This window comes from Crocodylus porosus, unplaced genomic scaffold (genome assembly GCF_001723895.1).
Source record: "Crocodylus porosus isolate Cpor-Errol unplaced genomic scaffold, CroPor_comp1, whole genome shotgun sequence".
Lineage (NCBI taxonomy): Eukaryota > Metazoa > Chordata > Crocodylia > Crocodylidae > Crocodylus > Crocodylus porosus.
In genome coordinates this window covers 46055640-46081888 of record NW_017728909.1, presented here as the reverse complement: position 1 = coordinate 46081888, position 26249 = coordinate 46055640, and the positions used below count along the sequence as shown (strand labels likewise).

General features: G+C 42.7%; 1 protein-coding gene across 1 annotated transcript in view; it reads left to right on the top strand.

Annotated features, from left to right (window-relative positions):
- JMY (junction mediating and regulatory protein, p53 cofactor) overlaps positions 1-26249 on the top strand; it is a 113940-nt gene that overhangs the window by 58635 nt on the left and 29056 nt on the right. The window contains exons 6-7 of the mRNA XM_019532196.1: positions 15467-15632; positions 18909-19096. Coding sequence (XP_019387741.1) covers positions 15467-15632; positions 18909-19096 — 354 coding nt within the window. The remainder of the gene's footprint in view (positions 1-15466; positions 15633-18908; positions 19097-26249) is intronic.

The window sequence follows — 26249 nt, the reverse complement described above, 5'->3', positions numbered from 1 at the left end:
CAAAAGTCCAGAAAGACTATGTCCACTGCTACCCCTGCATCTAAGGATTTTGTGACCTGGTCGTAGAAGGGCACCAGGTTGGTCTGACAGGACCTGCCTCTAATGAACCTGTGTTGGTTGCCCCTAAGCATAATCTCCACTGCTGGCCTCTCGTGGGCATGTGCCAGAATCATTCTCTCAAAAAGCTTACCCAGGATCGAGATATGACTAACTGGCCTATAGTTTCACTGGGTCCTCCTTCCTCTCCTTTTTGAAGATGAGAACCACATTGGCCCTCTTCCAGTCCTCTAGCACCACACCAGAACACCACGAGTGCTCATACAGCTGTGCCAGGGGTCCCGCAATAACCTCAGCTAATTCCTTCAGTACTCTAGGGTGGAGATCATCCAGACCAGCTGATTTGAATACATCCAGTCCCTCCTGAAGTTCCCTAACTAGTTTCTCACTAACCCTTGGCCTAGGTGCAGCTCCCCTGGGGTCTGAGGGTGGCCCAGAAGGGGGGATGGCTGTTCTGGTCCCTGCTTAGGAAAATGGGGGCAAAGAAATTGTTAGATATGTTAGCTTTGTCATCTGGTGTGACGACCAAATTTCCTAGTGTGTCTTGCAGGGGTCCCACGTTACCTGGAACCTTCTTTTTGCCCCCTATGTATTTAAAAAAGGACTTCCTGTTGTCCTTGATCCGGGAAGCTAGTCCCAGTTCCATCTCTGCCTTGGCTTTCCTGTCTGCCTCCCTGCATCCCCGAGCAACCGCAGTGTAATTGTCCCTGGTGATGGCTCCTCCTTTCCATTGGGTGTATGCCTCCCTTTTAGCTAGGAGACACTCCCGGATGCTTTTGGTGAGCCATGGGGGCTTTTGCGCCCTCCTGCCGCCTTTGATCCGTGTTGGGATTACCTCCCTTTGGGCTTGGAGGATTGTCTCCTTAAGGAATGACCACTCTTCTTGGACACCTGGCTCCCCTCCCCTCCGGGACCTCAGTGCTTCCCCGACTATTCTCCTTAGCTCATTGAAGTCTGCCCTCCTGAAATCTAGGACTGCTGTCTTGCTGTTTGGCCTTTTCTACCTTGTGCTGGATGGTGAATTCCAGCAGGCGATGATTGTTGTCGCCCAGGTGGTCGAGCACCCGCAGCCCCCTCACCTGGTCATTGCTGGTGGCCAGCATCAGGTGCAAAAAGGCATCTCCCCTGGTGGAGCTGTGCGCTTCCTGGGTTAGATGGAGGTCCTGCATTCTGGCTAGGAACCTACGTGAGCAATCAGACCTGGCTGACTGCTCTTCCCAGCAGATGTGTGGAAAGTTCAGGTTCACCCATGATGTCCACGTCCTTTGACCTAACTACCTCCGTGAGCTGACTTAAGAATTCCCGGTCTAGCTCTTCCCCTTGGTTGGGTGGCCTGTAGTAGACCCCCACTGTTAAATCTCCTTCCCCTCAACTTCCTTGTATTCTAACCCAGAGCACTTCAGAGTGCCCCTCCTCTGACTCTTTCCAATTGATGAGGATGTGTATTCCTCCTTAGTGTACAGTGCCACACCCCCACCTTTCCTCCCTGTCCTATCCCTCCTGTACAGCCTATAGCCCTTGATATTCACCGCCCAGTCGTGCGTTGCATCCCGCCATGTTTCAGTGAGTCCCACTATGTCTGGGTTGGTGGTCAGCTAGTAGGAGGGTAAGTTCCTCTTGCTTGTTTCCCATACTACGAGTGTTTGTGTAGAGGCATTTGAGGCCTCCTGAGGATATGTCCACTGGCCCCCTACTCTCAGCATTGCCCTGGGCCCTGTTGCTTACCTGCGTATATGTTCCGCTCATCGGTCTAGGCTGGGCTGTACTTGTGAGTGTTGCTTGGTTTGGCAGTCCAAGGCTTCCTCTGCCCTCGTCTTCCCCTTCCACCAACAAGCCTAGTTTAAAGCCTGCCAGAGGAGATCCACCAACCTAGAAGAAAACACATGCTTACCTTTAGGGGAAAGATGGCGCCCATCCCATCCGAGCATGTCTGTTGTTGTGATGTGCAGGTCATTGTCAACGAAACCAAAGCCTGGCTCACGACACCATTCCCGAAGCTGCCAGTTGGTCTCTGCGATGCACGTTGTGTACCGTCTTCCATGTCCGCTCACTGGTAGGACAGCAGAGAAAACCACCTGTGCACCTATCTCCTTCAGCCCGCCCCCCAGAGCGTGGTAGTCCGCCATCAGGTGATCAGGGCTTCTGGCCGCATCATTAGTACCCACATGGATTAGGACCATGGGGTAGTAATCGGTGGGCTGGATCATGGTGTGGATGATCCCCTTCGTGTCCTGAATCTTTGCTCCAGGTAGGCAGTAGACCTCACGTGTCGAAGGGTCCTGGCAACAGATGGGGCCCTCTGTACCTCTCAGGATGGTGTCACCTGTGACAATCACTCGACACTTTTTCCTCTGGGACTGCTTAGCTCCTTTGGCCTGCTTGGATCGCGGAGAGTGTGGGGTTGCCTCCTCTCCTTCCTTCTCCAGAGTTGCCAGGGCCTCGTACCTGTTCTCCAGCTGGACTGGAGGAACTGATACTGCTGTGTTGTGAGCAGCCCTGGTTCTGGAGGTGACCGTCTGCCACTCTGCAGTGGAGGGCACCTCCCAAGGTGCTGCTTCCTTGGGTGTGTGGCCCTGCAGGGAAAGGAAATAGCTGTCAATTTCATCTTCTGCCTCCCTGATTCCCCTCAGCCTGCTAACCTCCTCCTGGAGCTCCCTCACCTGCGCCTCCAGGGCCCTAAGGCGGGCGCCTGCAGGTCAGGTGTGGGGGTCCCCAAACCCTGACCCCCCAGGCCTTGCTGGGCAACTCCCGCAGGCCAGGGGGTGGGGGATGCCAGCCCCACCATGGGCTCTGTCTTGGTGGAGGCCTCAGACAAGCCCCGGGTAGGCTGCAGGGGCCTTGGCAGCACTCTGTGTCGACACCATCGTAGGAGCTGCTGCTTGTTTATGGCTGAGTGCGGTGCTTTGCCCTGCCATAGCAGGAGTCTCCCTCCTGGCCCTTCCTGCTCACCCACCAGCGTGAATGCCAGTGCACTCTTACAGAGCATTTGCGCGCTCTGTTCGTGCGGAGCAGCTCGGGAGCACAGCTCCCTACCGGCTTAGCTAAAAGGGATCTGGGGGGCTTCCCATCCGGATCCGGCTTGGCCGCATCCAGTCCCTCTGCCCACTTACCTTGGGAATCGGCTGCTGCTGCATCGGCCTCTGCTTCGGGTCAGGTAAGGGGGCACACGTGCATGCGGGACACACGTATGCCTGGATCCCTCCTCTCCTCCCTGCTTCTGGCTCCCGAGTTGTTATTAAGCAAGTAGTAGGCGGTTCCAGTAAAAGCATGGATTCTTTTTTCTTTTTACATTCTTTGTTCCTATTTTCCTTCCATTTTTTTTTTTTTTTTTTCAATATTATTCCCAAGATGTCTTCTCCCAGTAAGAGTTTAACAGCTTTATGGAAAGACACCCATTTGACTCCTAATTCACTTTTTTCCAGTACAGGTGTTTGCAAAAACAAATGTTGAACGGGGGAATATTCTTGTCCCTTGCCATTTTTTACCAGGCATGTTCTCTAAGTACACTGCTACTTTCTGTGTTTTTCTGTGGAAGAACCACTTCTACAAACTCCTTATTTAGATTAGCATCTGTATTGTGCGCGACTTCTTTTCAAAACAGTATTTTTCTTGGGAAAGAGCACACAGAAAAACTTTATTTGGATATTAGAAGCAGTTCTACCACATGTGGTGGTATCTGCCTTAAAGTAAAATATTGTTTGTGTCATTTGGAAATACTATCTAATGTTAGTAATCTTCTGTGATCTTCCATCCCAAATTCTTAACTCATTTCTTATTTCATCCATGAAGTCATTGGCTTTCCACTAGCTTTTCTTAAATATTCCTCAGACAGTGATATTTTGCTGAACTGATGGCTTGTTTGTGGCATCTTGCTCTGCAGAATTATGCTTTAGGATCTAAATGCTGTATAGGTTAATACAAGTATGAGCATAATAGGGTTATATGCAAGGGAGGGAGAGTGCCTATGAGCCCCATAGAACATCAGATTGAAAATTTTAGGGTTATGACTTTGTTGTTATATTTAGCAAATGTAAAAATATTCCACTGTAGCACTGGCAATCTAGGACAAGAGAGGCATAGGGTTCCCTCCTTTACTCTAAGTAGAATGCACTAACTAAACTTTTAATTAGTGCATGTTGTAATACATCAGGAGCCAACCTTTTTGGCCTACACCCTCCCCAACTGTCATTCTGATTCCCTTCCTCCACCTGATGTGCTGCTGTTTTCTGCTCTGTACTCTGTGTTCCCTGACCAATTTGAACCAGAAAAAAAAAACAAATGTATAGTCTACAAATCAAACATGTACTACAACATACACTTATTTGATTTCAAAAAATATTTTTGTCTTGATTTACATGCGTTTGTATAGTGTTTATATAGAGGTGATTGCATAATAGCTTAAAATGAAGTTTTACTTCTGTATACTGGGGGTGAAGGGGGGACATGGGTGGATCAGTACAGGGTTTGTGGGGGGCTGTGCAAGTGTGTGTATGTAAGTATATTTGTATATGGGGTGTGGGTGTGTGGGGGGATTTATGCAGGGTATGGGGGGGCATATTTGTATGGGGACCCCCTGTACAAATATGCCCCCCCTCGCTCATTGCACAGAGCCCCTGCCACCAGCAGTAGCAGCAGGCAGTGAGGTCTTGGGGCACTTATGGCACATGGCAGGCAGAGACCTCTGACAGTGTGCAGTCCCAGGACTGCACATGGCCAGGCTGCCAGCAGGAACAGGGGGAAGCCGGCTCGGGTCTATGGAGCTCCTGCCAGCTTGGGCTCTGTGCTCCTGCTGCCCTGCTTTGGGCCCCAATGGCCCTGGCCCCCGGGGCACCCACACACCTGCTGCTCCCCTGCCCACCCATCTCTGGCACCACGCAGTTCTTGGCTGGCTTCTGCTGTGCTGCGCAGACCTAGCCACGCAGCTAGGAACTGTGTGGTGCCAGAGCCAGCCAGGAACCACAGGGGCTGGGCTGGTTCCTACAGCTCCAGAGAGCCCTGCTCCCGCTGCTCCACCTTGGGCTCTGACCAGTGTGGGCCTCATGCTCCTGCCCTGTACTCCAGCCCAGCTGTTGCTATGCTCTTGCCTCTCTACTCTTGCTGCTGCTTCGCCTGTCCCTCCAGCTGCCACCATTGCCACTACCATTTCCCCATCTTCCTGCTGCTACCACCTGTTCTCCCCTTCCCCCTGCCCACCTGCCTGCTGCTCCAGTCTCCCCCCCGCTCTTATCTAACTGCGCTCTTGGGCAGAGGGAGGCACAGGACACCAGGGTCGCCAGGCCAGAAGCCTCTGCTAGGCAGAAGCTTCCGGTTGAGGGGTGGCGTGGAAGCCGGCCGGGTCCTGGTACTGCTGCCCCTGGGTGGTCCTGGTTCCTGCCACTGTTGGTGCCTTGTCAGCTTAGGCAGGCAGCCACGGACAAATAATAATTACTTTTATACCTTTTTTTTTAGGGGCCCTGCTGGCCAGTTAGAACCAGGCAGTGGCTGGATGCAGCTTATGGGTTGTGTTTTGCCCACCCCTGTACTAGAGTAACAGAATTGAAATATTACCTAGCACAAAGTGCCAGGTTTATTCCCATACTATAACATGCAATTATAAGAAGAATTTCCTGCTATAAGCTAAGGATTCATTACTTAGAAATAACAAAATACAAGAAAGACCTTTGTGTGTTAGATTAGAGTGACTATGAGCCATTGATGTGGTGAGGTATGAAAATAAAATTAGATTGTAATATTTATCAGTTGAAGTATTTCCCGTAGTGAGAGGGAAAGTATTTGTCTAGAATACTGTGTAATTTTTGGTCATGCTTGTTTAAGAGCAATGAATACAAACTGGAACAGGTGTAGAAAAGGGCAAGGATTATCAGGAATAGAGAGCCTGTGATGTGAGAGAAGACAAAAAGAGCTTGGTTTGTTTATCCTGGCAGAATGAAAGCTGGGAGGGGATCTAATTGTTTTCTTTGGGATCTCAGCAGGAGTAAACACCAGGGAGGAAGAAATGCTCTTTAAGCTAATGGACAATGCTGGCACTAGAACAAATGGGTATAAACTGGCCATGCATAAATTTAGGCTGGAAATTAGTTTTCCGAACACAGAGTGAAGTTCTCAAACAGCTTTTGAATGTCAGTAGTGGAAAATGATTTATTTTAAAGGGAACTTGCTAAGTTTATGAAAGGGGTTTTTATTCTGCAATTGCCTGTGACTCGTGTTGGGTCATCCAGACCTACATTCCTATGTAAAATCGTATTATTATTATTATCATTTTAATTTGGATGTCAGTTACTTCTGACAAGCTCTGTCTGTGGTGCCCTTCTGCAAAGGATATGACGTGTGCGTAGGGATATTTTATTCCAAAAATTAAAACTTCACACACATACACTTTTAAAAGCTCGTCTTTTGCAACTTCGTAGTTCTACAGTAAACAATAAATGCATGTTTTTAGTCTAAACTAGAAAATTAATATGTTATAAAGGTTAATGCAAGATGATATGGTTCATCTTGATGCTATTAATCATTTTAGGAAGCGCTGTTCGTATGTTAGTACAAGGTGTTTGTCTGTTATATTTTACTTCTCCTGTGTTCTGAAGTCTCTTGTTATCTAGGAATGCTTTTTACTTGCTGCTTTTTTTCTGTCGTATTAGCCAAATCTAGGGTATGGAGAAATAGTAAAATTAAAGCAAATCAAACATCTACTACAACATAACTTATTTGATTTCAAAAAATATTTTTGTCTTGATTTATGTGCATTTGTGTAGTGTATATAGAGGTGATTGCATACCTCTATATAAATGAAGTTTTACTTTTACTTTTGTATTTTTGGGGGGGTGATGGGGAGGATGAACAGGGGATGAGACCTTTCTTCTGCATTAAATTAATATCCCCTACTAATTTGCTTTTAATTTTATCATTTGTGCATACCCTTATGGTCTCTAAGATTCACGTAATGTAATCATGACATTTTATGCAAGCAGTTTTGACCAGTTTAGTTCTTTTTACCGTAGTCAAACTTGTACACTGTTTTTTAGAATCTATGTGCATGTGAATTTGATACTGGCTTTAAATAATCACAATAGCCCTTTAATGCAACTTTAATGGTTGTTTACTTATCATTACTTATTATGATTAGAGTTAAATACCCTTTATTACTGATATGAGCGATACATTTTAATATTAGATTTAATTTTGTCTCAATTGTGGATCTATAGACAACAATATTATAGATTCATGTCTTGATTTACTACTATATTTATATTGATAATGTTTTTTGTCAGCGGGCTCTATTTTTAGTATAATGTTTGTAATTTGGTTATTTTGTTCAAACTTATTTATATTATTATATTATGGTCATGTTTAGCCAGAATCCTTAATTAATTGAATTTAAGTGAATTACTTAATGATATTCTGGGAGTAGTAGGATAGCCAACATATAATTGGTTCCGGTAAATTTCCAGATCTCTGAAGGAGGAAGTTTAGTGGATAAAAAGAACTTAATGCTTCAGAAGTTGTTGTCTGAAATCCATTTAAGTATATATTTCTTCTGACTTATCCTTCATTGTGCTTCATTCATGCTTCATGCCTTTCTTTTTTTTTGAAAATAATTCAAGCCTGTGGATTTTAATTTATACTAGTTGAAAAAGGGATTAGCTGTGAATGCGCAGGAGACGGGGCAGTGTGTCACCTTGCAAACTAAGTTGTTCAGAGAGGCACGAGCTTTCATAGATTAGCTTAGTTTTAATTCTGTTTCTGTATTACTTGGCAATCAAAACCAGTAACCCTCTTGTTAAAAACAGCCACATCAGTACATAACTGAGCTTTTCATTTTCTCCTTTATGCCACTTAAATTCCATTTCTCGCTGTGCTTATGCTTTGAGAGGAACTATGAAATGCTTCCTCTGAGGTAGACCAGATTCTTCTTTTGTGGAATGGTTGCCAAGGCTTGTCATCATGATGGCAAACAGAAAGATACTAAATTTCCCTTTGGAAATTTCTGAGCATGTGAAATAGGGTATATCAATCAAAGTACATAACTGGTTATTTTGCTCCAGCAAATGCCTCTTTGCAGGCATGGGGCTCAACTACCTGCTTCCCCTCCATCATTGTATGACTGAACTTGATGGACTCAATCTGGTATGTAAATAATAATTATTTATAAATACTTCCTTTTTTTGTAAGATCTTAATAAATGAGAGAGCATTTTATTAAACTACTACTTTGTCCTTTTCACCTTGAGTAGGGCTTCTCCTTTCCTTGGTATTGGTCTTGAATTGAGAAATCATTTTAAGGTTGTGCTTAACTTGAAGGTGTGAGTACTTAATTCCTTTAAGTGTGTGATTTAAATTTAAGCCCATGCTATAGTACCCATATTTAATAAGTTTCCCCCCTGCCTCCTCTCCCATATACTGGGAGTATAGGCAGGAATAAGACTTTCCTTAGGTATTTATTTACATAAAAATAGAGGATGTATGTTAATCCTTGAATCTGTTTTTGAGGTAGGAGAATGACAATGAGGAAGGTGGTTAAAACACAGGTATTTCTAGCAAGCTAATAGTTATTGAACAGGTAATAGGGAAGAAATCAACATATCAGTGAAAGTACAAAGTAATTCTCTCAGACAAGGGTTTTCAAAGGCTTATGTTTCATCTTGACTTTTTTTCATATATGTCTCATTTCCTTCCTATTGCAATTTTTGGAGCTCCTAATTGGCATGTTAGGCTGTGATTTTTAAAGGGGTGTTAAGGAATAAATATTAACTTTTACTCTTTCAAAAATTCCAGTTAGGTCTGAAGGTATAGGAAACCTCCACCCAAATTAAATGTTACTGTATTTAAGTAGATATGTTGAAGCATTCATCAGTGCTTTTAATTTTAAGCATGCTTCTTATATAACATGATCATAAATTGTATAGGATGTTACACAAACCAGGGGCACTAATTTCTCACTAATTTGACGTGTACAAGGCAGGTAACTTCTTTGTACTTGTGAATACTAGCATGCTTTATTCCAACAAGCAAAATATTCTTACCAGACTATCTTATATTTTATGTACATATATTTATGAATTTAGGGCTCAAAATGTACATTTTAGTATAGCTAAGAAAATGCTGTAGCCCATTTAAAAAGATTGTACAGCTTAGTGAACTTAAGGGTGACAGTAAGGGACCTCATTTTTAATGCTATTTATGTATTCTGTATAGATCCCATCAGCTCAAAGTAGTTTTGAGCTTTTACCTTAACTAATTAAGTGGCAAAATTGTTAAGAGATTAAAAAAGCCCCAAAACATAATATGAGAAGTTTAAGTACTTAAAATGAATGTAAAGGTCCTCAGTGTTAGCAAAGCTGGTGGCAATAGTCAGGCTTAAAATGATGCAATAATAAAGGAGTAGAACAATACTTATTATCAGTGATAACCTACCTTTTGCTTTTAATTCCTGGCAAAAACCCAAATAACCACTTTTGAAGTACAGTAATCAGAACATAATGTAAGTCTTGTTAATTTTTTTAAATTATTTTTTTCTAGGGAATGGCTAAGATTTTGAAAAAAAGCTCTTTTGAGAACAGGAAGTTTGTCATATTCAGAGCTATAGCAAACCCTAAGAATTCGAAGAGTTTGAAATCATGACACCATGTCTCATCATGACTTCCCCTCATCTACTCAGAAGAAGAAAAAATTTTTTAAATGTTCCATAAAGATCAACTTTAAGCATATCATTCTTGGACTAAAACCCAAGACAAAACATTTCTTCAAGACCTAGTTTTTTAATTATTTTATTTCACTGATTTGAAGATAAAAATACACCTTTCACATTTTAAAAATTAAGGTTTTAAAAAAGCAATGTGATTTCTTAGAAAGATTAAAGAGTTGACAATGGATAGCTGGTGACAAGTGATAACTTGGAGCAGGAATTATATTTTCCTATTTTACAAACCAGTGTGCTCAGCAAGCAGCTCTCTACAGGTTTTTTGTGGGTTTGAATACCAAGAAGAGAGTAGAGGAGCTTAGAACAATAGTGGTACGTTTTAACAGCTGAAATTGCAGATAGCCAAAAGTTAATATCATAAAATTACGCTGCAGTCTATAATGATCGTGTGCCATGGAATTTGATAAAATATTGACACAGCATCATCCTATACAAGCAAAATTATTACCTTTGTTGCTTGCATTTTGGCTCATGAGGGTGTGAGAGATGCTTTCCGTTCCTGGCCATCAAAGTTCTGGATGGGAATATAAATTTAAATGTGGATCAGTGGGAGATCAGTCTTCTCAGTCACCTTTTAAATTGAATCCAAGTTCTCCCTCTTTACCCTAATATCTGGTTTTGAATTGTTTAGTGTGTAGAACTGTTACGAGAGAGCTCCTTCTGATCTTAAGGTTTTCCCAGCACTTGTAGCCAGCTACTTGCAGCTCTTGAGGGGTGAGCCTTCCATTCATGCACTTTTGTTCAGAGACTCAAGTTCTTATCTCATTGTCCTTTGTTGTCTAAGTTTTGGTTTCCTTCCATCTCCCTCCAGTGGCGGTCACTTGTAGAATTTTCTTTAATGTAGTGATTATATGATTTAGGAACTAGAAACTAGTCGGGATCCAAAGGAAGCAGAAAAATATGACTGTAGATAGGGCAAAGCCTGTTCAGCCAAGATAGATGTAATCACTGGGCACATCTATACAAGGCACTTACTGCACAGTAACTTAATAACACTGCACAGTAATGTGCTGGTCAAAAACCGTGCTAATACGCTCCTGTATGGTGGTGTTAGGCTACTGTGTGGTAAGCATCATAAAAAAATATATGCCAGGGGCAAATATATATTGTAAGGGACTAAGTATTTTCTGTTGTAATCTGAAGGCTCAGCTGGAGACAAGAGGGAGAAGATCTGGATGTATTAGTTAATGACAGGATGGCTGGGGCATCAATATGATCCAGCCATGAAAAAGACAAATGCAGTCATTGTATGAATCTTGCAAGGTATTTCCAATAGAGGACTGTGGTGAGACATCTGGAACATTCTGTATGCAGTTTCGGTCACCGGTATTCAAAAACATTTAAATCGGATTGGGCATGTTCAGAGAAGGCCTGCTAGGATGATCAGGGAACAGAGAACCTAAATTTATGAGAGAAGACAAAAAGCATGTTAAGCTTAGCAAAATAAAGGCTGAGGGGGAAGATGATTGATCTTTGTTTATGAGGGAGAGTAAAATCCTGGGAAGAAGAGCCACTTAAGCATGCATGTGGTATTTATCAGTGACATTATTGGCTACACTGGCCAAAAAGGGCAGCTTGTCAATAATGTCAATTTTCCTTTTATAGGTGCCAGTCCAATATGGACTGATATATTGGTGCACCTCTATTAAAATTAATTTCCTACTTAAATGTTTTGCTGAACATAATTGAGAATTAATTGTGTAGAAGGTCTTTGTAGTGGGGCTAGGGACATGAAGAGACTTGTCAAAATTCATGTGGGAGCTGACGGCAGAGCATGGTATTGAACAAAGGTATATCAAGTCATAGGGCTCTACTCTAACTCCATTTTCACTCCAGAAGGTTTCCTTGCCTCTTTTTTACTATGTTGGCCAGCCTAAGATCCTATTAATGCTATCAATCCGGGTAATGTAAGAAGGGGTGGAATAGTGGGACATCAGCCTCAGGTGTTGACTTAAAGGGGGTGCTAGAATGGCAGACACCCCCCCCCCCCCCGGGGACACTTCCTGTGGCAGCAACAACAACAGTCGGGGTGGGCAGAGCATGTTACACCATGACTTTGAGTCCCTGGCCAGGTAAGACTGACATTACCTTCCTTTCCCCCCTGCTTTCCAGCCTTTTGGGACATCCATTCTCCCCCTGTCTCTGACAGGGTTTTGCCCCAGGTGCAAAACTAGCTAGCTAGCTTTTGGCCATTCCTATCATGGATGCCAGAATTGTTATTTCAAGCTGCATGGCAGCTCAGACAAGCTTAAGGGTTAAATTTCTCTAGTTTCTAAAACTATGTAATTTTTAACAGTACTGAATCTTTCCTTTTGCTAGCACTAATGGTATCGCTCCAAAGCATGAGTTACTCAGTGTCCTGTAAAAACCTCTAATGTAAACAGGTTAAAGCAGGGGTGGCAATAATTTGGGCCTGTGGGCCACATAGGCTGTTTTGGTGAACTATTGCAGGTAGGTTAGGACTCCTCTCTTTCCTCTCCCCCTGCGGTGGTGACAGTGCAGTATGGGGTCACAGCCTTGATCCACTGCCTGCATGCCCCTGTGGCATGTGTGGGTTCTGTGGGCAGGGGTGTGCAGAGAGCAGATTGCAACTCTGTCTGTGTTGAGTCCATGAGCTTATGTACCTACTGCCTAGGAGGCTGATGAAGTGAAGTTCATAGGCCCGGCTCTGAAAAGTTGTTTGTAAATTCAAGCAAGTACCTAACTTCATCACCAAAACTGAAGCCAACTTCCTACAGCTCAAAACACAGAACCTGCCAACTATCTTCAGTACCCCCACAAACTGTACACCAGAATCTATCAAAGACAACAATACCTAACTACCTGTGGGGGCACATTCCTCACCAAAAAAACACCCTGTCTCCAGTCTCTCTGGCCTGATCCTGAGAGGGAACAATTTTACAAACCACTTCACAGCCGGGCCTATGAACTTCACTTCCTCAGCCTCCTAGGTACAGCAACTCATGGACTCAATATAGGTTAGACAGTGGAATTCTGACACACTGCAACCTGGTGGACATCTGACTCCCCAGGTACCTCTGCAACTTTACCTGTGCTGCTGTATTTCCCCTCCCACCCCCTGCCCCTCAGGGTAGCCTGTCCCTCACCCCCTAACATCTCCATTTCCATTTTCACTGACTGGCTTTCTTGCCTGCATTGTGTGCCAGGACAGCCTCTGGCTGCTTTATTCTTCATTCCACCCAGGACCAGCAGATGCACCAACTGAAGGTGCTTCCTCAGCCTGACAGGATTTCACAACCCAAAAGCTTGCTAAAATACATTTTTCTAACTATACAGTTGGCCTACTAAAAAGACATCACATAATCTTACCTGTTGCTGTTTGAAGTGGTGGACTGGACTGGGGCTGTAGGGGTGGAGGAGGCCTCGTTGGGGCACACTACTGTGTTGTGTAGAGGCCCCAGTTACATTGAGGGTGAACCTTAACACACACACAGTGTCACCCACCCATGTCACGAGTTTTGCCTATCAGAAGCCAGAGGTGCAGGGCCCCAGAAGCCCCTGCACCTATGTCCTTGAAAGCCGGCAAGCTTTGTTGTTGCAGCAGGCCTGCCCTAACACAGACAGTCGCACAAACACCCACATCCCAAGTGTTGTCTGTCAGCAGCCTGAGGTGCAGGGCCCCAGAACCTAGAACCCCCCGTACCTTTCTCTTTGAAACTTGGCAGTCTTTGTGGCCTCAGCAGGGGCTACCATTCCTGCAGTTTTCATTCTGCTGTGGCTTAACACACGCACAACACGAGTTTTGCCTGTCAGTAGCCAGAGGTGCAGCTTCCTAGAAACCCCTGTACCTATCTCCTTGAAACTTGGCACGTGTCATGGCTTCAGAAGGGGCTACTACCCCAAGCTTCATCCAAAGCAGGCAAGACATGACAAAGTTTTATAGGCTGTTTTGTGCTTCCCCATTATAACCTATGGGTGAAACGTTGAAACAGCAAAACTGCTAAAATAAAATGGAACAGCAGTTTCGAATCTAAGCAAAATTCAAAATGAAACACTGTTCCATTGAAACATCGAAATGCAAATCGAAATGGAACGGTGCCATTTCACACAGCCCTACAAATTAGGCATTTTCAATTGCAGTGTTAGTACAATGCAAACTTTCAGAAATTACTTGTATTTGACATGCTTAAGTCATATCAGACTGCTGACGTATACACATAAAAGCATTTGGTTACTGCACGGTACAATAGGAGGAATGTCTAAGAAAAATGAAATATTTTAAATAAGTAATCCTAAATAATTAGCAGTGAGATGGTCTTACATATTTGAGTCATGGATGGAAGACATTTACCTAACTATAGCATTATCAGTAAGTTTACAAGTCAATTCATGGCTGACTCTTTCCTTTAATAGTGTAGAATTTCTCTTTGAGAATGCGAACTTAAGGATCTACTTTTAATTTTAAGCAGTCTTCCTTGTATTTTGTTATATGATCCCTTGTCATGTTCGAAAATGTAGAATCTAAATATAATGAAGGAAGTTGGATCCCTCCTTGGGATAAGGGGATAGATCAGATCAGAAACAAGTATTAAACAAACTAGAGTACATCTCCTGGTTCTCCTGGGAGGGGATCTAGAATCTGGAGAGACTGGAAGGAACTTGGGTGTAGCATTACCAGTAACTGTAAAGCAGAAGGATCCATGGTCTCCACTGTCCCCCAGACAGATGCAGTAAATGAGATCCCTTTCAATATTTGGTGAATGCAGTGTTCAAAACAGCCAGTCCCACTTTTCAGCCAAACAGGACCTGGCTGCACTAGATATTTGGCTGCAGTGGGAAATGGAAAAGGTAGAGATTTTTATTCTGTCTCTTTCCTGAAATTTGACACATGACCAAAAAAAAAAAGTAATAAAATGATTTATTTTTTTAATGTAGAAAATAAACCTTTTCTCTTGCTTTAGATTACTCGCAAAGCAGTATAGCTCAAGAATTCTAGCCAGTCTGACTACACAGGACCCATTGTTCTTTTTTTATTCTCTAGTCATTGGTGCTTTCAAAGCTACAGCACTGAGATTTTGGAGGCAGGCCTGAAAAATTGCACAAAAACCTGTGGTTAGGCAGGTGTGCCGCTTTATTATGTCTGCATCCAGGAAGGTTAGCCACATAGCATACAGGGTGTAAAATATTTATTCTTATTTGCTGGGGGATTTTCTGTTTTATTTGTTGCCCTGAGGGAGCATAGGCATACCTAGCCACTTCCCATTTCAGTATGACATGTGCTGTTGGTCTTTGCTTCAATTTTCTAGGTTTTTTTTTAGAATAACAACTGTTAAATGTTTTTGGATCCAAGTTTATTAAAAAGCTGATGGATATCAGCCCTCAGTCTATGGAGACTGAAATACAGAAATAGGTTGGGAGTATGCCCTTTCCACATCCTCAACGAAATAGTATCCCTATAATGAACGAAATGCCTTAGACGGCTCTACAGCTATACAAAAAACATGCTGAATATTGCGTCTGAAATTGGGCAGGTGGACAGTGCAATATTTGACAATAGTAATCGGCACTTGCAATACTTGAGTTTATTATGCAATTTATAATACCTCATACCTACTATAACTGCTTCTTAGCTTATTCAGCATTGTATATATTTTAATGAAAAGAATACTCTCTTCATTCTTGTTTTATGGAGATCTTGTAGTCATATGCTATTTTTTTTATCCTTTGACCTTTTTTTCCTCCTTCCTTTCAGATGCAGAGTTTGCAAGGTGGTACAGAAGCCATAGCCCATTTGGATCATTTAGAAGCTGATTATTATGATCTTCAGCTTCAGTTGTATGAAGTGCAGTTTGAGATCTTGAAGTGTGAGGAGTTATTACTGACAGCACAACTTGAAAGCATCAAAAGACTGATGTCAGGTGAAGTATGCATTTAATGTACATAATTTGTATTGTTTAGTATGGAATGGTTATTACTTTCACTGTAAAACCTATGGGAGTTAATACTTCATAGTATTATTTACCTAGATAGCTATTCTTAAATTAATTAAAACTTGCATCATAATAAGCCATAAGCTTCTAGGTTGGTAGAAATTGCTCTGATACTCACTGAGCTTAACTGGAATTTTGTATCTAAGAGCCAATGCAATGCTTGAAAAAAATGAGTGCTAGGAAGGAAGGAATTTGTTTTCTAAATGCAGGTTTGTTGCATTTACAAGAGCTGCTGCGTGGGGAAGTTTTGAAATGATTTGAGTTTTGTAAAGTATTTGGTTTCACACAAATTAGAATCCTTTATCTGTGCTTATCCCCTGAAGGTGGTGGTAGAAAGAAATTCACATATTTTATTACATTCTAACCTGATCTTCTGAATTGTCCTGTGCTTAGATGTTAACGCTGCAGTATGTCACAATGGTAAAGGACTTGCAAAGGAACTTATTTGTTGGAAAAATCATTCCAGAAGAGAAGTTTTTCAAACTTGTGTTGATACTGTGAATTACAGCTGAGAGCATCTCAGAGATCCTTCTCTCTCATTAATAATCATGTAGACTTCCTTGTGATCCCTTCTCACATTTGTGATCCCACAGCAACTGCAATAATAGAAGAGAGAAGTTCAGAGGAAAAACTAATGCATTTTAATGACTTTTTTAAACAAAATTTAGCAGCCTAACCAGTACATTCTCCATGGGCTACCAGTAAGTAGCTAATAATAGATAATTTGCTTACAGTTTGGGAGCCTCTATTGTAGGATAGAAATGTGGTTTTGACCCTGACATCATTGTACAGTGTATTTTCATATCATTAGAAAAGAATCCATTGAACTGGAAAGATGGATGAGGGAAAAGAGAAGGGACTAAGAACAAAATCAGTTTTCTTTTGAAGTGCAAAATTAGCCGAAAGACCTTTTAAATTATCTTTTGAATGCTGTATACCTAAAAGTCAGCAGAAAATTATTAAAAGAGCTCCAGATTTTTAATACAGTTTTTAAAAGAGCTTACTATACCTGCAGAGGCTAGCTATATCTCTAATAAGAAATTTGGAAGGTCATCAACATAAAACATGATAGTTAGCTGTTAACGTTAATGTTTTGGTGTCAAGTCTAAATGTTATAGACCTAAACAAAATGGGAGTTATTTTTAATTGGCATATTTAATGTTCCAGTTGCTGGATGCCAGGGAGGCGGGTAGGAAAAGTGCAGCTCTGGGGCTGGAGCCAGCAGCTGGGCTTTCCCAGCCCTGGGGCTGCATTGGCATCTGTATAGAAGTTCAGTTAGATTGATCTCGCCAGACACGAGCTAAATTAGACTCCCTCAGTGGTGTACTTAATTTAGATCAGGTTGGCCATTTTTAAATCAACCTAACTGCCTTGAATTTCTGTGCTGTTCGCACATAGATGCGCCTAACTAGTTTAAGGTCCACTCCTATGTATATCAAGTGAGATCAGGTGGCCATTTTTAATTTGATCTAACCTCCCCCTAACCTCCCCTGAATGTCTGTATGCAGCCTATGTGATCCAATGACATGACTGTTTAAAGTCTAGCTAAAACATGTCAGTGACTTTGAGTGTTAGATTAAATGAGCAGGCTTGGGTTTTAATTTTTAAAAATGCTTTGGTTTTATGCTTATAAGGTTCTGTGTTTGCTTTTCTGCTAGAATTCCTGTGTTTTTCTGAGTTAAAATTTTGTTAGCAGGCAATGTAGGCAGAAATCACTAAGTAGCATCTGCTTTTAAATTGGGCAGCCTTTGGAGATGAAGGAAGCCCTTCCTCAAAAGAATCTGATAGTTGGAGAAAGGAAGGAGTTAAGTTATGTATGGAACAGGAATGCAGCCTTTCTGAGAGAGAACTGACTGTAAGAGAGAAAAGGGAGTGCCTCTACTCTTTCTTATTCCTGATCTTCCTTGGATCTGCCTGCCTCTCGAGACATGAAGAGATGAGAAGCCTTGTGTCTTTTCCTCATGTATTAGGGGTGTACATGGTAGCTGTATTGGTCTGAGGCAAAAAGACATGGCCATTTTCCAGTTGGTCTAATAAGGTATAATTTTGGAACCAAGAGTTCTAGTTTTTTTGTCTTTTCCTCATGTAGGCACTCAGAGCGATGGATTAGTTGCTGTATTTGGGCATTTTATAGATGTGCTTTGGGGGGGGCACTTTAATTAGAGCAGCTCTGAGAGCAGCTCTAACTAAAGTGCCTGGAGCATCGCGTGCATCAGTGTCCTCACTCTGAAAAACGGCGGTGGGGGCTCTTAAAATAAAGCTTGTTTAACAAACTGCAGTTAAAGTGCCCCCGCTGCCATTTTTCAGCGCAGGGATGCTGATACACGCGACATGGTAATTACTGCGCTCCAGTCAAGTCTGCTCCAGTGCTCTGTAATTACAGTGCATTGGAGCAGCCTCGCTGCACGTATATAGGTGCTCTTTGTTTCTCTCTTGTTGAGTTTAGCTGGCAAATATTAAGAGATGAGCTTAGTTCCATAATGAGTGTATTAGTGCGCCACTCATGCAAGATGGGTGATAACAAAAATATAAACTAAAAAAATAGATGCCTACAAAACTATTGGGAATTACCTCCTTCTCTGGAGTGTGGCACCTTCAGAGGCAGCCAGCTGAGGCACTACCTACATCTGCCCCCAGTTTGCAGAAGCACTGACTTTGGTCAAAAGCCTTTTGATGGGAAATTTCAGGAAATGGTGTGTTGCTTATCTTCCTGTTCATGAAGTCAGTATGAAATGGTTGCAAAAAAAAAAAAAAAAAAAGCCTCAAAACATTCCTTAGAAAGAGCTCATGTGTGTTGAACCTCAGAATGGAAATCAGATGGAATGGCTGCATACGTGCTTCCCTTCTATTCATTTGCAAACTTGAACACATTGAGGTGTGTGGTGTTGCGAATACAGAGTGTTTCAGTAACAAGTGTATATTTATAGTCGCATTTTTTAAAAAGTTGTGTGAACCTTTGAGAATAATGGGAGCCTTCATTGGTGTGTTCTCTCCCCCCAGCCAAACTTTTGGAGCCTTACACAGCTGTGCCCCTTTGTTATCTTGGCATTGGCCTTTTATTTTTTTTCTTTTCCTGTGATGTGTGTATACTGTATTTTACATTAAATCTTGCAACACAGTGTTTTGTTGAACTAAATAAAATGTTAATCAAGTACAAACATTGATTTTGATTACTTCTTTTGTTGCTGAAATTTTTATAAACAGAAAAGAGAGATGAAGTGGTTTATTATGACACTTACGAAAGTATGGAAGCCATGCTTGAAAAAGAAGATATGGCAACATCTGTACATTTACAAAGAGAGGAACTTCAGAAATTACAACAGAAAGTACGCCAGCTGGAAGCAAGGCGTGGGCGCATTTCTGCTAAGAAAGCCTACCTCAGGAATAAAAAGGTGAAAATTAAATGTTATGGCATTCCCTAGCCTCATTGATCACATTTTTAGTTCTCTTCAAACGTACAGTATTTTACTGCATACAATATGCCACCCTGGAGTAAGATACTCATCTTGTTTTTTGAAAGGCAGAACGAAGGGAAAAAAATAACTTTCCTTATAGTAAGTAACTGAGTAGCAGCAGCAAGGGAGCTTAGCCTGCTTATTAGTCTGCTCTCTCTAAATCATATGCAGACTTTACTTTAGCTTTTTCCTGGCTGAAGCAACAGAAACTGCTGTTACCTTATTTGATATTTATCCTGATTTATAGTTTGCAGAAAAGGTCTATTAATAGCTGTTATTTCTCCAGTGAATCGTCTGTGTTTTGTCTCTGTTTCTAGTCTTGTCTTTCAATTTATTGGTTATATCGTTTGTGCCACCTTCATCCCCAGAAGACTTGGCATTAACTTGAATACAGACAAACATATGTTGTCTGTTGTAGATGTGCTTAGTTTATTAATAAACTATTTAAAAAAGATTGCTAGTGCTTAAAAATAGTTCTCTGTTGTTACTTCCTAAATTTTAGGTTTTGGGGCAGGGGTCAAATGGCTCTTATTTGTCCATAAGCAGACCTTTTACATACTGTTCTACATCTGCATCTATTTGACTGAAGGGGATCGTGTTGTTTTCAAAAGCAAGAAGTCCAGTGGACATTCATGAGATGGGAGCTTGAAACCCCGCCTATGCAGTAGTCTTCCAGAAAGTTCCATAATACTGTAGTTTCAGCTTGTAGCTGGGGCTCCCTCAAACTATTCAGTTTTAAGGGGGTTAAGTATTCTATAACTCTGCCTTATAGCAAGCTTTCCTTTTGACTCTTCTAAATACATTTCAGTTCAAAACCTTTTTGCACAGGGTGGACATTAAGCCACTATCATTCTGGCAAAAGAGAAAAGTAAAGATTAGCAGGTGATATTTCATACTGTCCTGTGAAATTTGCAGGTACAATACGTATTTACATCTAAGTACAGCTTTACACATGCGTGAAGGCCATCTTTACAAATACTCTCATAACGTCCAGGTAATTAACCATGTTCAGACTTCCGTTGTCTGGGGGCAGTCCAACATTGAATTAGAAATATGTTCTAAGCATATCTAATATAGTTAGAGGACCTGGATAGATGATAAGCTTATGGCGTAACTTAGACTGGTTTTGTTAGTTGGTGATTAACTGTTAAGTGGAAGAATTGAGGTACAAATTGGGGCTGTGCAAAGCTTGGGGTACTGATTCGATTCAGAGGAGATTCGGCAGCTGAATCTCTGAATCCAAATTGAATCGGAAGACCAATTAAAAAAAAAAAAAAGTCTGAATTGATTCAAAGCTCTCTGACCTGGACTCTGTTTTTTGTTTTGTTTTTTTAAAGAGCCGGGATGCTGGGGCTGGGCGGGGCATCCATTGATGGGGCTGGGAGAGAGGGCAGTGGATGGAGCCTGTTTGATACGGAGATGCAGTCAATTCGGTGGTGGCTGAATCTCCAAATTGGATTTGGCCGAATCAATTCAGGACAGTGATCCAAATCGCTGTCCCCCGAATCTGAAGCAAATGGTAGCGGCTTCGCACAGGCCTAATAAAAATGAGTTCAGAGGGTATAGAGATTACTTGCTGGATCCTCTCTCTCTTCTTCAGTCCTTTTTTGCCTTCTTTTTGATTTTTGGTCAAACTCTGAGACACTCTTGCTGCTCAAAGGGCATTTCCAGTCATTAAGGCCTTGATCTAGCAAACATTTTAAGCACATATTTTACTGTAAACAAGCACATTTGGGGATCATTACCTCTGTGTAATGCTTCTTGTAGTTGAAATAAAAATAGGCCATCTAACTGCAGTTTGCTGTGTTAGAATGTTGTCCCATAAGAGAAACTTAACCAAAAGTCTTATAGCCAGTGCTTCAGTTAATTGCTTTTTGGGATGAGGGTATCCTGTGGGCAGTTCTCTCTTTCTGGCACCAGAGATCCTGAAAAGCAGAAGGCTGGGAATGCTTCTCTGTGACCAGCTTCTGCTGCTCCTCACCGTTCTTCCCCAGACACATAGCTGATTTCCTTATCCCATTAACTGAGAACCTTATCTCATTCTGTTGAGGGAAAAAAAGTAAAACTTGATAGAGTAACACTCCTTTCCATATAGTACAAAAGCTGTAGAATAATATAGAAACATAAAATTATGGGGTTTTTTTATCAAATGCACTTGACATACTGTGTTTGAACAAGATTTTTCTCTGTTATGGGGTATCATTTCTTTATTAACTTAGTTAAATAATGCTAATGTTGTGACAGACCTTATACATTTAGGAACTTATTTAAAATCAATATGGAAGAAAACAGTTTGAACTTTCATTAAGAGTAAATCTCTTACTCATTCAATGAAACTTACAGAAACAGCTAAATACTGCTGAGCCAGAGCAGTTATATTCTAATTGAGCTAAAAATTCTAGTTACTGTTTGGCTCTACTGAGATGAATACAGACTGTATTTGTTCTTATAAAATGGAAATTCCCTTTTAAAATGGAGTGTTTCACCTTATCATTCAATTATTTCCCTCTGTTATTATTGCACATTCATGACACTCCCAACAAGGTGGTTTTTATTAAGTAATTTGGGGGAAAAGTAGATGTCTGTTTTTCATTGTTAGCATCCAGCTGTGGATTCTGTGCGCAAGCTTTGTAGCTATATTGTTATCCCAGTCTACCACCTGCTGGCTGCACAGTAATATTAAGTAGCTTTGGATCTGAAACAAATGGCTGTTTGTATGAGGGAACTGGATTTATAAAGAAGAACCTAGTAGGGAGAACAGCAGAGAGAGAGAGAGAGAGAGGGGTGTAGTTGGGGAAACCTGCCTTTAGGAGCGTGCCCTGGAATGGTGGTTAAGATCCTGAAATACTCCATCCTGTGGAAACTTATCCTTTTATGGCTGGGAGGACCAGCTGGTCAATGAAACTGACTTAGGAGATCATTACTTTCTGGTTCCTGTTACCCTATCTTGCTGCGTCTAATCAGTGGCTGCTTAGATTTCCATGCAATCGGTAAAAGCGTTCAGTGCAAGAAAGATGGAACAATTTAATTCCCACAGAGTCCTACTGAAATTAGTAAGATGCCTTGTGGAGTAAGAAGTAAGCGTAAGAATATTGCCACCCAGTCCAAGAGCTGTGACTTTTCTCTGACAGAAATGACTATGCCTGTTTATACAGACCTTAAAAAGAAGGGCCTCTAATCCTAATAGAGTAGATGTGCAGCTCCGCACTGTAACTGAGACTGCATTTCTGAAAGCGTTCTGTTGCAACGATCCCCAGACCAAACAGAAGTTCACCATTGGTTCCAGGGGGAAGGGGAATCTAGCTGTTGGCTGCCAGCCTGCAGCCAGTTTCCACCAGTAAAGGCTCCTCCCTGCAAAGATGCAAAGTTTTCAGAGGGGGAGGGGGGAAAGGGAGCAGAGGGAGCTCATTCTAGGGGTTCCCAGCCAGCTCTGGAGGGTGGTGTGGTTGAATTGGAGCCCCCTCACCTTGGAAGTAGGGGCTCCAATACACCAGTCCCACCCTCCAGAAGGGGCTGAAACCCCCCCAGACCATACTTCCTCGGCTCCCTTTCTCCCTTCCCATTCTGAACACAGCTCAAGGCTGATGGGCAGCACAGGCACAAGTTACAGAAGACATTCTGTTTTGTAACTTCTTCATCTGACCCATCGTACAATAAGGGTTCCGATTTTCACCTGATCGGCCAATTTTTAAAGCTGTTTTCAGCTGTTCACTTGTGTTTGGTCACAGCTTTAAACTGCCTTCTGTGGCCAGACTGGGTGAAAATTGTCACTTCTGTCTGTGTCGTAAATCACTTGGATGACGCAGGTTCAAGTTGGAGCAGGTTTGCTACATTCATATCACTATAGAATCATGCAGACATTACAAGCTTTTTCAGTGCAGTGTTTCAGTATCTTCTGATAGCAATACAATTGTAGCATATGTCTGTACCAGTGATTCTTAGCCAGGGTGCTGCTGCATTTTGGTGTGCCTTGAGATCCTTTCAAGGGTGCTACAGGGTACCACACAATGTTAGTTAACAGTGTTACGTTTACAAACATGATTCACAAGATAAACCCAGAGATTTCAAATAGGCATCTACAGTGTTAAAAACATTCTGACCTGTTGTGGTCTTTCTGAGTTTTTGCAATGGAAAAATTGCTCTATTTTTCTGTAATCAAACTAGTGAAAACTAAGAGCTAGAATTTCCCAAGGAATGTCTCAAGTGTGCCAAGGTTGAGAACCACTGATCCTATACCCTGCGAGAGTAGGCACACAATGTTTAGCTTACTTGACTCCATTGTAGAATTAGCCATGGAAAAATAGGTGAGTAAACTGCACCAGTGAAGATATGCTATGTTTGCAGTTCATACTAGAGTAGCCATTTGTAGAAGGCAAATAGGCTGTTAACATGATCTCTTCTCGCGTGATATTAAGGCATAGAAATAGCACTGTGTGAAGCTATCCTGGAATTGCTGTGCTCTGTCCAGTTCAGACCCCAGTGAAATGTAAGTTACTGTAAAAATGGATCTAAATTATTTCAGTACAAGTGTCATGTGTCCAGCGGTGTAGATTGGGATCACTAACCTACGGGTGAAAATTATCAAGGAACACATCTGCAAGGGCTCGGCAGGGAAGGGTAATGCTCAGGGGCAACCAACATGGGTTCATTGAGGGCAGATCCTGCCTGACTAACCTGGTTTCCTTTTATGATCGGGTCACAAAGTCCCTGGACAAGGGCGTCAAGGTGAATATCATCTTCCTGGACTTTTAAGAAGGCCTTTGACACTATTTACCACCACATTCTCTCAAAAAAACTAGGTGACTGTGGCATTGATGCCTACAGAGTCAGATGGGTGGTCACACCCAGAGGGTGGGGGTGGATGGGTCGTTTTTGACCTGGAGGGATGTGGGCAGCGGAGTCCCCCAGGACTCTTTCCTGGGGCCTGTACCATACAACATCTTTATTAGCAATCTGGATGTGGGTGTGGAAAGTATGCTGTCTAGATTTGCTGATGATACCAAGATGTGGGATGAGGTGGGCATGCTGGAGGGGAGGGACAGAATCCAGCTAGATCTAGACAGGGCAGCTGGGAATAGGATGGAATTCAATGCAGACAAGTGCAAGATACTGCATCTAGGGTGAAGGAACCAACAACACACCTATAGGCTGGGGAACACCCTTCTTATCAACAGTGGCAGAAAGGAATCTTGGAGTCATTGTTGCCTCCAAGATGAATATGAGCCACTAGTTCATGTTCATGAGGAAGTGATCAGTAAGGCTAATGTGATCCTTCCCCTCCTTGTGGCATTGGTCAAGCCACAGTTGGAGTACTGCATCCAGTTCTGGGTGCTGCACTTCAAGAGGGATGTGGCAGGGTATTTTTATGCCCTACTTAATATTTGCAGCTATTCAGTGAATTTTTATGAGCAGATATGCTTCCATAATATGAAATGCTCTGATAATTGAGAAACTTGTATGTATTTCATGAGCTTAAGCATCTGACTGTTGTCTGAAGAATTGACTTCTAGTCCTATCAAGTCTTGGTTCAGGAAAATTTTGCTTTGAGAGGGTCTAGCATTGAGAGAAGCTAGCATTGAGAGGGTCCAGAGGAGGGCCACTTGCATGGTCAAGAGGCAGCAGGTCATGCCCTATGAAGAGAGGCTAAAAGGCCTGAATCTATTCAGCCTCCACAAGAGAAGGGTGAGAGGGGATCTGGTGGCCATTTACAAATTCACCAGGGGGGACCAGTGGAAATCGGGTGAGGCTCTGTTTCCCCAGGCACCACCCAGGGTTACTAGGAATAATGGCCGTAAATTATGAGAGAGAAGGTTCAGGCTGGGCATCAGGAGGCATTACTTTACGGTTAGGTCTGCCAGGCTCTAGAATGGATTCCCAAGGAAGGTGGGAGGTTTTTTTCTCCTTCCTTGTGGGTCTTCAAGAGGAGGCTGGATAGATGTTTGGCTGGGGTGTTGTGACCCCAGGTGTGGCCTGCAAAGAGTTTGGATTCAACCTGCAAAGGTGTGATCTAGCCTGCATTTTACTAAGGGTGCAGTATTTCCCAATTGTTTGATCTGGTCTATGTTTTGCTAAGGGCATGCTGATTGTCTCTCAGTGCTTCAGCTGGCTGCATTAGCCAATGTGAAGTGCTGCTGTCCCTCACTGCAGTCACCATTGCTGAAGTGACCATAATGGAAGGGTTGCCTCTGCAACACTGACCTGGGCTGATCTTACTTCAGCTCAGGGGTGGGCAATTATTTGGGCTGGAGAGCCACTTAGGGTTTTAGTGAGCTGTTTCAGGGGGGAGAGGTGCAGTGACTTGGCGGGGAGGGAGGGTGCAATTGGCTGTATCTAGCCTGGGACTCATCCCTTACCCACTGCTGGGTATACCAGACCGGGCAGGTGGGGTCTCCATGGAGCCTGGCTGTATATCTCTGCAGACAGGGTACATTCGGCTGGGTGGATAGGATGGGCTTAGGGGTGGGTGGGGAACTGTGTTCAGGAATGGGACAGGTGAGCAGGGCTGGGGGAGGGATTGTGGGGCAGTGATAACCTGGGGCTTGGGGCAGAGCTGTCATCCATGACCCACATGTCCCTGCCTGCAGAACTGGCACCCACTGCTGGGAGCAGATTGTTGCTCTGCCTTAGCCCCATGCTGTCACTACCCTGCAATCCCAGACCCACCTGTCTCCCAGACGTCTAGGCATAGCCAGTAGAATTGTGAGGACAAACAATTGACTATTTCCAACACTGAACTGAAAAACAGGACTTTTTGCAGTCTGTTCCTCATTCAGAAATGCACAGGGACAGAGGGCTTAAAAATAGGATGGTCCACTATAAAACAGGACCAATGGCCACCCTAGGCTGGATAGAATCCCTTAGTGGACTGAATCCAGCCCATAGGCTATATTTTACCATCCCTACCTTAGCTTCTATGGTCTAGTTTTTTCTTGCAGGTATTGAGCATTCAGCACTTATGAAGAATAGTGCTGCTTATTTAAGATAAATGCAGGTCTGTGAAATATATGAAAACATATAAAGTAGAGGTGCACTGATAGAGATTTTTGGGGAGCTGTGTGCAGCTGGTAAGACTGGTATGGTGGAAGGGGAG